Source organism: Apium graveolens, chromosome 5 (genome assembly GCF_009905375.1).
Source record: "Apium graveolens cultivar Ventura chromosome 5, ASM990537v1, whole genome shotgun sequence".
Taxonomy (NCBI): domain Eukaryota; kingdom Viridiplantae; phylum Streptophyta; class Magnoliopsida; order Apiales; family Apiaceae; genus Apium; species Apium graveolens.
The window spans coordinates 54,723,615-54,738,291 of record NC_133651.1 but is presented as its reverse complement, the minus strand read 5'-3'; the positions used below and the strand labels follow the sequence as shown (position 1 = coordinate 54,738,291).

The window sequence follows — 14,677 nt, the reverse complement described above, 5'->3', positions numbered from 1 at the left end:
TCGACGTTCCAAAATTCTTTTTGATGGTTTTAATGCATGTAGGTTAAATTAATAAAATCAATTTCTACAGGGGTGTATGGGTTAGGTGTCCACATATTGATTTAGCTTGGTTCCTTTTTTTGTAGAATTTCAGTACAAGGACACATAAAAATTATAATAAACATGGGTTAGGTGTCCACTTATTGTTTATATTCAACGGTATGAAGACTTTAGATGTTTACAAACAGCTTAGATCTATCGAAAACAGGAAGCAGAAGATGAAACATAAACATGCCACTTATCTACTTAGCTAAGTTTAGCTATTGTATACCACATATCACTTTCTCTTGCATTTATGTAGTACTGTACTGCTAAGATTATGTGAAAAGATGGTTTGTGCTACATAGAACTCTAACGAGGGTAATCCTTCATAATATCATCCCAATGTAGGATCGCAGTCCTACAGTAAAATACATGGATGTGTTGCAATGGGGGTAAGAATAAACTGGAGTAACATCTTATGCTATCGTGTAGAACCATAATTAGGGCCAAAGCCACGAGGATGACCTTGACAAAGTCCACAGATATTCGGGTTTTTTGTTTCCTTGGAAGGAATTCTGTCCTAGAATAGTCTTTCAATCCTGCAATCATGTATCTTTGGGCTGTACAAAACAGTATCGGGCAGTTGCAAACAAGCAGAATCATTTTTGTCACTGGTATTTTCCATGCTGTGTTGCCAAGTAAATGTCTTAAAACACCTCCACTTGAAGTATATGTCAGTAATTATGAAAATGAGTTCATCTGGAGGTCTGGAGGGGACTGTGTCTCTTTAGCCTTTCTTAGCTTCAGTAAAGCTTCTAGTACAACACATGCAAGTAAAATAATGCTTAGTACAAATCCATAGCCTAGTTTCCACTCGTTCCCTGCATTTGCATATTGGATTCCTAAAACGATATTTAGTGCTCCAAAGAAAAGGGCGATCCGACCAAACCACTGGTGGTACAAATTCCAGATTCTGCGGTTCTTGCTGTCTTTGTCCGGTCTAAGAAAGAGCGCTGATACCTGAAGCACAAAATTTATTACATTATGACGTATCATTCATTTAAACTCCTGGGTTTGATGTTTGATTAGCCTTATAGTTTGCCTTCCCTAATTTCATGTTTCAATAGTAACGACAATATTATGCAGGAATACTTGATATAGAAGAACTAATGAAGTACAGACCTGAAGGATACTAAGCACAAGGACAAATATTCCGATCCCTCTGTGTGTAGGTGAATTCGCGTGTATCCTATCATAGACTGATCTTCCAACAGCCACTGCAGCAATCCCTATAATGAATCCAACAAATTGAATAGCTACGTGAAGTTCGTACCACAATGGATCGCGATGCTTAAGGTGTCTGGCAACAATAGCACCTACAGGAAGAATCACTCCCCATCCAAGTAACCCTAATATGCCATGTGTCCTTATTGTCCCAAATATATCATTAGCTTCCCGTGTTCCAGAACAAGACACAGAGCCTACATTACCTGAAAAGGTATTTCAAATAGCATCATTGTACAAAGCCTGCATGTTTTAAGTTAACTAAAATATATACGGTAGAAGCAGAATGCATAGGAAATAAATCAACAGACCTGCTGCAAAGTCGAAAAGTATAGCTGTTTTATCATTATGAGGAGTTAGACGGTTATGGTTTGGATATCTAGTCGAATAAGCCAGTAAAATCGCTTGACTTGTGAGGGATGAGATAGGAGCATTTAACTGAAATGCCAGGTAAATTGTTGCTCCATAAATTGTAACAAATGGCGGAACACTGGTGAGAGGCAACTCGCCTTTATCCGGCTTCATCTGTGAAGGCGTGAAACCGGCTAGATAATATTGCTTAATTCTTGCAAGTCCATTTTCAGTGATCCATCCAACCATTGCACTGGAATTAAGCATCATCCCATCTTTCGAAAGTCCCATACCAACCCATCCAGTGGTGTATGAAGCAGATAATACGATTGTCAAAACATTATCTTCAGTCCTAGAGTACTGCAGAACAACATGTTAACCAAAACCACTAGTATAAATTCTTTTTAACAAATCAATATTCAAGAAAAGTTGGAATGTAGATCAAACTTACTCGAAGGATAAATGCATTCCAAATAGGTTTGCAGATGATGTTTGGTAAACTATTGTAAGGAAGAGGCAGAAAGAGCCTAAGATCAACCCCGCAGAGTGCTGAATTTATGTCATTACTGCTATCATCCGCCCCTAAAACAACCGGCTTCCAACAGGCACTAGTGAGAACGGTTAGTATAATAAGTCTCAAGTTCACTTCCATCGGAAGAAAGTGAAACAGAAGTGAGGACTTTCGGTAGCAAAATAATTAAGTTAACAGGTAAAGCAATCTGTGAGGTAAATAAAGACAAGTTAACAGTGTATTTGTCATGATAGTATCTTTAGTTCAAAGTATATAATTATGCAATGGATGAGGGTGACAAGAGAGGTGGTTGCATATAGTTGGCAGGTCATTTACCTTCATCATTAGCATTTCCACTAAGATTTTCAAACCACCACCGCAAGCTATCTACTGCCCTTCATTTCAAATATAGATACACCTAAGCAGATCTAAATATATATATATTCCCAGTCCAGTTTCCTGATGGATGTTAAAAAGGTAAAAATTTCAAGGATAGGCTTAACAGAGATACTGATGTAAATGCAAGTGAGTCACGTCACTCTATCCGCGCTTAATTAACTATGGAGTAGCGCCCATATTTCATATATGAAATGGTAAGTACAGAATTTAAAATTTCTGCATTTCTTTAGAGGATATAGTTTTCAATTTTGCATCAACCAATTAAGAAGATGATAAATTTCATTTAAAAGCTTCCTTTTTTTTTTCTTTTCAAATTCGTCTACAAGCTTGTTTATATTGGAATGCAGGGTCTATACAGAATGGTGCCACAATTTTATGGATAAAATCAATCCGGAACAAATTGAATGTTGCTGAATTGTGTAAATGTCTTGAGTCTTGTTTTAATGAGTTAATAATACTTCACAATGAAATTAGATACAACAATTGGCAAGCAACCAAGGTAACTCAACAGCTCAGAAAAGATGCCTGATAACTGATAGTGCCAAGTTTCAATTACTAAGCAAACTTCTTTCGACCACGAACATTCTTCAGATGGGAGACATGAATGAGGTGCCCGGGTTAACTGTGATATGTTGACGCGGCTAAATTGTGAATGACATTGTCAACAGAGAACAGTCTGGCTATATTAAAACGAGTATGCGCCTGTATCTCTTGCATTGAGTGATCAGCAACACACATAAATACAATCCATGCTATCTCAAATATATATATATATATATATATTACCTCAAGATTAGAATAGGCTAAGAAGTAATTGTGCATAATTATCCAAATAAAATATCAAATGGCGTTTTGTGTTTGATCATTATAAACCTAACAAATACTAGCCACTTAAGGTCTTAAATCTATCGGGAATCTATCTATAATATAAATCATACTTGTATATATTTACACCCCCTGCCCCAAAACTTCACCTATAATTATCAATTTTGCCATCCCAACTCTTCTACAAGCACCTTTCCTACATCCACATATGCATACATTATTACATTCTGCCACATGTTCATACACGAGGACCACTATTTTCTCCTCTTTGTGATCCAACACAGTCATGTAAATTGGGAGCAACAAGCACCGGTACAACATCCTTTCTTTTGTCTACTTTCCTTTTTTGTGTTAGAAGACTTTACATAGTACTTCCATTTTGTCTCCTGGTACTGCCAATTACTCCATCTGTTCGTTGATTTTGAAATTTTGAATTCATTTTTTTGAAACTTTAAACCATGCCCAGCTACCTTCTGTGTATGAAGTTTTGAATTCCTTTTTTTATATGTTTTGTTTGTTTATTGTGTGCTTCTTTCATCCGATTCGCAAGAGGTTAGGAGACGTTCCGCAGTTTTCTATAAGCACTGTGCCGCCATAGCTGAGGTAGGAACTACCAATAGGCTAGACTTTCAACTTTTGATGTATCAGATTATGTATATTTATGAATTGTAATAATGGCAAAGAAATGTAAATTTATTCAGAAACCTGTTTAAGGTGTATTGGCATATAATTGTGGAATAAAACGACTTGTGATTATTTTGGATATTCATCTCTGAGACTATAACTTGTGGTGTGTGTGTTTATTGTGGGGTCAAAGTACAGAGTAGTTGATTATTTATTAAGATTGGGTGTTGTTAAGGAAAATGGAACTCGTGACGACCCGGATCCCCGACCCCGGATCTGGGGGTGTTACAGTTGCGCAGTCTGTGAAGTGAAGAGATAGGATTTGAGATAAGTTCTGAGGGTAGGTTGAGTAGAATGAGAGGTAGGGACTGAGGTTGATGGATTTTGGTTATGGTGAGTTGGTTGAACATTTGAGTAAACAGATTTGTAAGTAGCAGGATCAGCATTTACCAGAATCTGTTTCACAGACTGAGGAATCTGTAATTGTCTCACCATTGATTTCTTTGTGTCAGCATTTATCAGGTCGTTAAAGTACCTTTTTGCAACCTTAAAAGGTGGGGTTTGAGTGCTGACTAACTGGGGTTCAGCAGTACAATACATATAAATAAGTTGACAGAATCTAGCAAAATAAACAACATCTCGATCCTCTGTCATCCTATCCCCAATAAAACCAATTATTCCAGTTGCAAAATCAAAATGAGTTTGATGGATAATAGCATACCCGATGTGCTGACTCAGAATTGGGATGGCATCAAAATTTGAACACTTGTTGCCAAAAGCCTTGGTGATGCAATCGAAGAAAAAACTCCATTCTCTTCTAATATTAGCCCGTTTCAACTGTCCAAGTTTCGTCAGACTCTTTTCATATCCCAAATCAGTCATTAACCCCCGAAGTTCTGATTCCTCTGGTATAGAGAAGGTACAATCTTCTGGAAGATGTAATGCTCTTCGTACTGTACCAGGAGTGACTACATAGGATGAATCACCCATTTGGAAGATAATACTGGGAGTTCCTCGTTTACCACCATCATCAAAAACTCCAGTCCTCCAGAACCGCAGAACTTGTTGACTTGAAAATAATTCAGGCTGAGTTAAGGCGTACCCAACCTCACTATGTGCAAGAAGATCTTGCACAAAATGCAATTCAGATGGAGCTTCAGCATGATCAAGAATTGCAGCATAGTTGTTTGGAACAAACTTTGCTCCATCAATGATTAAATCCTTTGGTGCCATGTGAAAAAATATTGAAATTCAAGTATGCCTGTTAGGTGTTTGAGATAATGTCTGTATGAAAAACCAACGTGAGAAAGAATGAGAAAGAGAGTAAAAGTAAGAAGAGAGATAAAGTATAAAGAAAATAAAAGATTAAAGAAATCTTCTCTCTGTTGTTCTTATACTCTGAAAAAAAATGTTACCGTTGGACACCTGTCAGACATGCAGTAATAACGGATAGTTACTGGGCTCGAGAAAACAGGAATGATTACTTACCCAGTTGCCTTGTTTCAAGGAAAAACCATTTCAGTTATCAAGAGACATAGTTTTAATTCAAAATTGAAACCGTTAGCACTGATTGAATTATTTTTCACTGCAACATTAATATTCTGAAAATGAACCATGTTAAAAATGACCGAGATAATTTCGATGAATAAGTGCTGACAAAGAATCAGAACTTAAATAAAGACAAAATTTAAATGGTCATCAGAATATCAAGCAGGATTTAACAACACAAGATAAAACAACTCAGAGACAAAATCTTGAAGTAAAACAGTTTTCATTAATATATCAAGTCAATACATATATGAAATAGAAATTACATCAATACAAGATTTTCCCTAAGCTTCTAATCCTAACGTCAACAGCTTTAGTCCTAGCTAAGAAGCCTGACAAAGCTGAGGATGAAGAAGAACAGGAAGAAGACGAGATTAAGTCATCTTCCTCTTCCTATCTTCGACAAACAAGATAGCGAGTCGAATGATTCGCTCTTGCTGACGGATAGCTTCCCGCCTTTCCTCCTCCAGGCGCTCCAGATGGCGATGGTAATCCATCTCGAAGAATAGAAGGTGAGCCAGCACCTCCTGTGGGACAGAGTCCCAGATCTCCTCAGGAATGGCTGTTATATGCCACTCCTGCTGCCATTCGGCACAACTTAGCTCCATTGTGAAGGTTTGTGTGTTCAAAAACATGTTGTATCGAACCATTATGTTTTTGACAGAAGAAGGAGGATAAGTGTGTGAGAAGAATGTGATGGAAAGACTGATGTGAAGTGGTTGTTTATATAGGCAAGAGAATGCCAAGAGACGCAAAGATATTTAATGCTGACAGGTAGAATTAATTCTACCTCGTCTCCCTAGACTTTGAAAAAGAATAACAGTCATTGGAAAAGGAATGTGCACATGTAACAAGAGTGAACTGTTCAAGGACGAGTGCCATTATGTTTTAACCATAGACTATTAATCTTCCACTTCAATATTTCGAAATTAATCTGAGACTGTTACCAAATTTTACTCATAGATAAGTCAAGTAAAGGGTTAGACTGACAAAACAGAACTTAGACCTATACCAGAACTTAACAGTCATCAGAACATAATGTCTTAACTCGAACAAGCAATATCTATCTTAGTAAATACTCATACAAGTTCTTAGTTATGAACGTCAGAACTTAATCATCAGAACTTGTAACTAGAACTTGTCCTCAGAATTTGTGCAAAAATGACACAATGACTGTTTATCTAAAATAACATAGACCACCACAGAAATTTCATTATTCATATGGAGTGATTAGTGTGTGCATTAAGCTAAATAACAGACAAAGAGTAAAGTCTGATTCACTTCAGTACATCTTAGAAATAAGTCATAATTAAAATTTTGCTAAAGAGCTGTCATTATCCTGAAACCTACTGATAAATGAGTTCATGCATGAGTCCACCTCAACTGTTTTTGTGCTAATTTTATGCATCTTTTGAAATTCTATTTTACAGTGGCTTCTCAGTGTAAGTGAGTCACGACTGTTTATCAGAATTTATGCTATTATCAGAGTATTTCTCCAGTAATCATAGAGTGCGAACAGTCACCAAGAAAAAATATTTTGCTTTTCTAATGCATATTTACTTAATACCAGCTATGCACTTGGGTCGTCCCATTCACATTTTTACTCTAGATCTCAAAGGAGTACCTGATATTATTCTTTGATTCTTGTTCTTCTTCTTTTGATAAGTGAGGTTTATCAGCACTTAGTACATTCAGCAGTTTTACTAGAATCAGAACTTAAACAGATGAGTAGCATTATTCTAATTTGGGACTTAGTAGTAAGATGAATAAAGTAAACTAAACTAAGCTCAAGTATCAGAATTTGCTTGTGTCATAAGATTTCCACAGAAATAATTACTTCTTTCATGGGATCATTTGTTTATTGAAGACTAGTAGGTCAGTATCTAGCACAGTTATCCTCATAGGATTGAATAGTTACTGAAACAGATATATCACTTATCAGAGTTTAGAAACATATATCAGACAACAGTCAGTACTTAAAGACATTTATCAATTAATGCACAGAATATACAAAGAGATTAATTCTGTAAATACTGATCATAAAGTCTGATAACAGAGAACAAGTTTAAGCAGATTTAGAGAAAGAACCTGAAATCATTCCAAGTTCATTTACCAATTTTGAAAAGGTAGCTTCACACAGTGGTTTTGTGAAGATATCTGCTACTTTTTGATCTGTGGGAACAAAATGCAATTCCACTGTACCTTCATCCACATGTTCCCTGATGAAATGGTACCTGATGCTGATGTGCTTTGTCATAGAGTGTTGAACTGGATTACCTGTCATAGCAATAGCACTTTGATTATCACAGTAAATAGGGATTTTGAAATATGTTAACCCATAATCCAGTAACTGATTCTTCATCCAAAGAATCTGTGCACAGCAGCTTCCTGCAGCAATATACTCTGCTTCTGCAGTTGATGTGGAAATTGACTTTTGTTTCTTGCTGTACCAAGAAACCAACCTGCCTCCAAGAAATTGGCAGCTTCCACTTGTGCTTTTCCTGTCAATTTTGCAACCTGCAAAATCTGCATCTGAGTAACCTATTAATTTAAAATCTGATTCTCTAGGATACCATAATCCTAGATCAGCTGTTCCTTTAAGATACTTAAAGATTCTTTTTACAGCTGTTAAGTGAGGTTCTCTTGGATCTGCTTGAAATCTTGCACAAAGACAGGTAGCAAACATGATATCTGGTCTACTAGCAGTTAGATAGAGAAGTGAGCCAATCATACCTCTGTAATCAGTAATATCTACTGAATTACCAGTATCCTTATCCAGTTTTGTTGCAGTGGCCATGGGAGTGGATGCACTTGAACAGTCTTGCATTCCAAATTTCTTCAGCAAGTTTCTGGTGTACTTAGATTGACAAATAAAGGTTCCTTCTTCACTCTGCTTGACTTGAAGGCCCAGAAAATAACTAAGTTCTCCCATCATACTCATCTGATATTTTGACTGCATTAGGTTGGCAAACTTTTTGCAAAGTTTGTCATTTGGAGACCCAAAAATAATATCATCAACATAAATCTGGATCAAAAGTAAGTCCTTGCCATGGTTGAGATAGAACAGTGTTTTGTCAATAGTTCCTCTGTTGAATCCACTTTCCAGAAGAAACTGAGCTAAAGTCTCATACCATGCTCTAGGAGCTTGCTTAAGTCCATAAAGTGCTTTATCAAGCCTGTAGACATAATCTGGATGTTTGGAATCTACAAAGCCTGGAGGTTGTTCAACATATACTTCCTCTTCCAATTTTCCATTGAGAAAAGCACTTTTCACATCCATTTGAAAGACAGTAAACTTTTTGTGAGCAGCATAAGCCATGAATATCCTTATGGCTTCTAACCTAGCAACTGGCGCAAATGTTTCATCATAGTCAATTCCCTCCTGTTGAGAATATCCTTTTGCAACCAACCTTGCCTTGTTCCTTACAATTATGCCATCACTGTCAGTTTTGTTTCTGAATACCCACTTTGTACCAACAACCGATCTATTCTTAGGTCTTGGCACTAAGGTCCAGACTTTGTTTCTTTCAAATTCATTCAACTCTTCCTGCATTGCTTGCACCCAATCAGCATCTTGAAGAGCTTCTTCCACTTTCTTTGGCTCAGACTGAGAGAGAAAAGAATTGTAAAGACATTCATTCGAAGTACCTGTTCTAGTTCTGACACCTGCCTCAGGATTTCCAATTATCAAATCAGGTGTATGTGATTTTGTCCACTTCCTTGCAGATGGAAGATTTTCTCTAGAACTGGATGCTCCCCCATGATTCATGCTGTCTTCGGTTTCATTTTCTGATGCTCCCCCTGAAACTATGCTCTCTGAGTTGGATCCTTCAGTATTTAGATTTTCAGTACTGTCAGTACTTGGCTTATCAGAACTTGATGAATCAGAATTTGAAGAGCCAGATGTATGTTCTGATGCTTCTTGAGATGTGATTATATCTTGAGTATGCTCCCCCTGCATTGGTGCATCTTCCTTTGACGTAGTCACCACAGTTTCAATAACATCAGAGTTTAATCCATCAGAATTTACAGTATCAGGACTTAAACTGTCAGGACTTGAGGTATCAGAATATGAATCTTCATTTTCAAATCTCAGCTGATCATGATCAATGCAATCTTCAAGTCCAGTGATCTTCTTGTCATCAAAAGAGACATTGATAGATTCCATGACCACTTTTGTTCTCAAATTATAGACTCTGAAGGCTTTTGTAGAAAGTGGATATCCAACAAAGATTCCTTCATCAGCTTTTAGATCAAACTTGGATAGCTGTTCAGGATGAGTCTTGAGAACAAAACACTTACATCCAAATACATGAAAGTATTTGAGATTTGGCTTCTTATTTTTCACCATCTCATATGGTGTTTTTCCATGCTTGTTAATGAGTGTTGCATTTTGAGTAAAACAAGCAGTCTGCACAGCTTCAGCCCAGAAATAGGTTGGAAGCTTTGCTTCTTCAAGCATTGTTCGTGCAGCTTCAATGAGAGTTCTATTCTTCCTTTCAACAACTCCATTTTGCTGTGGAGTTCCAGGAGCAGAAAATTCCTGCTTTATTCCATGATTTTTGCAGAACTCTTCCATTATCAGATTCTTGAATTCAGTGCCATTATCACTCCTCAAAATTTTCACAGAATCTTTGATCAATTTATCCAGATGTTTGACATGATCAATCAGGATAGATGCAGTTTCACTTTTTGTGTGCAAGAAATACACCCATGTGTATCTGGTGAACTCATCTACTATGACCAATGCATATTTCTTCTTTGCAATAGACATGACATTCACTGGACCAAATAGATCAACATGAAGTAGATAATAAGGCTCAAGAATTGATGATTCAGTCTTGCTCTTGAACGAAGATTTTCTTTGTTTAGCCTTCTGACATGAGTCACAAAGACCATCAGGAACAAACACTGATTTTGGCAGTCCTCTCACAAGATCTTTCTTGATCAGTTCATTTATCTTGTTGAAGTTTAAATGAGAGAGTTTCTTGTGCCAATTCCAGCTTTCTTCAGTTGAGGCTCTACTTACTAAACAGATTGCAGAACCATCAGAACTTGTTGAAAGCTTAGCTTCATAAATGTTACCACGCCTGAATCCCTTCAGAACAATTTTTCCTTTAGATTTACTAACTATTTCACAATGTTCTGCAAAGAAATCAACATGATAACCTCTGTCACAGATTTGACTTATACTCAGTAAGTTGTGTTTAAGTCCTGAGACCAGAGCTACATCTTTAATGATGACATTCCCAAGATTGATATTGCCATATCCCAAAGTTTTTCCAATGTTGCCATCTCCATAAGAAACACTTGGGCCAGCTTTCTCCACAAAGTCTGATAGCAGGGCCTTATTTCCAGTCATATGTCCTGAACATCCACTGTCCAGAACTAAAATATTTTTCCTGTTGCCCTGCAATCAAAAAGACCACTAATTATTAGTTTTAAGGACCCAGACTTGCTTGGATCCTTTGGCCTTTTTAGGTTTGTTAACATTTGCAGCGGATTTAGCATCAGATTTTATGTTAACAGTTTTCTTATCAGAACTTATACTACCAGACTTTGAATCAGAACTTACACTAGAAGGAACAACAGAAACTTTCTTTAAAGAAGGTTTTACTTGATAATAATCATAGTACAAACTATGATATTCCTTACAAGTATAAATGGAATGCCATAAACTACCACAATGAAAACAAGGATTTTGTGGTTTGTATCTAACAGACTGACTCTTAACTCCTGACTTTGTAGATAAGGAGTTAATATTCTTATTCTTCCTGCAAAAAGAAGCCAGATGGTTAGAACTTCCACAGTTATGACATGCTTTCCTAGGAGCATCAGGAACAGATTTATAGTTATTGCTTTTATTCACACCTTCCTTTCCATTCCTGTTTTTCCTAGGTGATTTTACCTTGTTTGCATTCTTAACATCTTTCAGCTTATGCTTAAGCTGCTTCTTTGTCATTAAGCCTATGTTAACTTCAGCTGTCTTTTCCTGTTTTAGTTTGTCAGAAGCTAATTCCTTTTTAACTTCTGATTTCTCATTTTCAGATTTTTCAGTTACAAACTTAACAGGTTTTAACTTCGGCTTTTGCTTATCAACAGGCTTAATTTCTACAGTTCCTTTTTCATTTTTATTTTCTCCATAGCCTAAGCCCTCTTTCCAGTTTCCACTGCTTAGCAAATTTTGAGTTGTTTTGCCAGAGTTAGTCCAAGTTCTGATAATCTCTCTCTCCTTTTCTAACTCAGTTTTTAGAGATTCATTCATTTTTAGCACTTCATCCCTAACATAAAAAGCATCATCTCTATCCTGCTGAGTTTGATGGAACATGACTAACTCTTTTTCTAAGAAATCATTTCTTTTCCTAAAAGCAAGATTTTCAGAAGTTAATCTTTCACATGTTAAAGTTTGATCTCTATAACTAACAAACATGGTTTTAAGATATCTTCTCAACTCATTAATATCATCAGTATGAAAAGCATAAGTAGTCTGAGGTACCTTTGTTTCAGCAGCTTCAGAACTGCTCTCAGAACTTGATTTATCAGCATTTGCCATCAATGCATAGTTCTCCTCACTTTCAGAGTCTGAGGTGTCTGTCCAGCTTTTCTGCTTTGTGACAAGAGCTTTGCCTTTGTCACTCTTGGTCATCTTGCAATCAGGAGATATGTGGCCTTTCTCACCACAATTATAACATTTAACATTAGCGTAATCTCCTCTGTCAGACTTTCCTCCTCTTCCTTCAGATCTTCTGAAATTCTTCTTATCAGAACTTATGCCTTTCCTGGAAAACTTCTTTCCCTTCCTGAACTTCCTGTATGCAATCTTTGTGATTCCTTTCACCATAAGAGCACACAGCTTCATCATCTCCTCATCAGCATCAGTTTCAGGCAAGCTTTCAGAATCTGAGTCATCATCACTCTCAGAACTTGATGACTCAGTATCAGACTTTATGATAAGAGCTTTACCCTTGTCTTTCTTTGAGGAAGATGGTTTGAGGGATTCCTCTTCAGCCTTGAGAGCAACTGTCCTTGACTTTCCTCCTTTCCTCTTGCTTCTTTGTTCCATCTCAAGTTCATGAGTCTTGAGCATTCCATAGATTTCATCAAGAGTTGTTTCATCAAGATTGTAGTTGTCTCTTATTGTTGTTGCCTTCAAATCCCAACATTCAGGAAGAGCTAACAGGAATTTAAGGTTTGTATCTTCAAGATCATACTCCTTATTTACTAATGACAAGTCATTCAAGAGTTTGACAAATCTATCATATACATCAGTCAATGACTCATTAGTCCTAGAGTCAAAGTGTTCATACTCTTGAGTGAGTATTGTCTTCATGTTCTTCTTAACTGTTTCAGTTCCTTGACACCTTGTCTCCAGTGCATCCCATATCTCCTTAGCAGTCTTGCAGTTGATTACCCTGTTTGACATTACATTATCAATGGCACTATGCAATAAGTGTCGTACCTTGGCATCCTTAGCAATAGATGCTATATCTTCAGCAGTGTAATCACTCTTTTCCTTTGGTACGGTCATTGCTGCTTCACCTGCAACTACAACAGCGAGCTTGGTAGGTTTGTGAGGCCCTTCCTTGATTCTATCAAGGTATTCTGGATCTGTTGCTTCCAGAAACATGGTCATCCTTACCTTCCATATGGGATATTCAGATGGTCTCAATATGGGAACTCTGATAGTCTCATATCGACTCTGAGTTGATGTCTTTGATGGTTCCTCAGTTTTGGTAGGCTTAGTTGGAGTTTCTGTGTCAGACATGATTGTGTTTGGATCTTTAACTGTATGTGTGTTAACAGAAGGCTCTGATACCACTTGTTAGGTCACACTTTCACTGTAGAGGGGGTGAATACAGTGTTTATTACAATCAAATCAAACTTCAAGAACTTATGTAACAGAAAACAAACTTTATTTAAACAATAAACTCTGTTACAATCTGGAACTGTTATCTCTCAGTGATGAACAAAATATCACGAGAGCTGCTAGGGTTATAGTAAATAATATTCTTGATAATGATAACACTTCTAGTGTAAACCCTATGTCTGTGTTTATATACTACACAGTTACAAGATAATCGCTAATTGATATGGAATATAATTCTGCTTCCTAAAATATATCAATCAGATATCTTCTATTCCAAGTATTCCATTCTTCACGGAATTCCTTCTTCATGCATATCTCTTCTTATGTTTATCTTGATCTTCTTAACTTTAATCAGCTACTGTCCTTATCTGATCGTCCTTCAGCACTTAAGTTCTGATATCTATCTCCTGATATTTATCTCCTGATAACATAAGTACTGATATCCCTTAAGTTCTGACTTCCAGTATAAGTACTGATCAGTTAAGTACTGATTTGTTCTGTTCAAATAAAATCTGAAATCTAAACATAAAACATATTAGCCATGACATTATCAAATATATCTAACATGTGATATTATATCTGGAGAATCAGAAGCAGAACAACCAGGTAATTTCTTCATCATTTCTTATATTTCATTCCATTGAGAATTACATGTCATCGTTAGAAATATGTCAGGGTGACCAACAACACGACAAACGGCAAGTGCATCTTGAAAATTCTGTTGCATATATCTTTTAGAGCCCATAAAATTTGCTGGAAGAACAAAACCTTTCCCAGTGGTGGTTGAATCCAAGTTTCTATTCCTTACCTTCTTCGTTATATTACTATAAAGACCATTCCTAAGAATGGTCTGATGAGTACGCAACCACCAGAGACGCGACTGCTCAATATATGAAAAAACGTCAACTACATACTGCTGGAACAATCTACCGCCCAATCGAACTTGTAATCCTGTTTGTATTAAAAAACTAATATTTGTAAGAATACAGAACAATAACCTAAATTGTAATTTAAAATTGAACAAATTTAAAAAAGAAATTTGATTCCAACAATGCCTTCATTCAGGCGTACTTGTAACTTGTAAGCATAATACTCTTTCATTGTTATCCGCTTACGTTTCTTCTTGGACTGGTTCTCAGGATCAACATAAGATATTTCATCATGATATTCATCCTCACCAGTGGGAAATAGAAGTGGGTACTGTAGTGCCATTAGAGACGAACCAATATTATAATTGCAATTTTATC

The 14,677-nt window shown here is 36.6% G+C and overlaps 1 protein-coding gene across 1 annotated transcript; it reads right to left on the bottom strand.

Moving 5' to 3' along the window:
• Nucleotides 1–117: 117 nt before the first annotated feature.
• On the bottom strand, nucleotides 118–2,396 carry LOC141724035 (cytochrome b561 and DOMON domain-containing protein At3g61750-like). Its single transcript, XM_074526020.1, has 4 exons — nucleotides 2,108–2,396; nucleotides 1,617–2,016; nucleotides 1,204–1,511; nucleotides 118–1,041 (listed from the first exon to the last, which is right to left on the bottom strand). Exons 1-4 carry the CDS (start codon nucleotides 2,306–2,308, stop codon nucleotides 763–765), a joined length of 1,188 nt encoding a protein of 395 aa, XP_074382121.1. The 5' UTR covers nucleotides 2,309–2,396; the 3' UTR covers nucleotides 118–762.
• Between the last annotated feature and the right edge of the window lie 12,281 nt (nucleotides 2,397–14,677).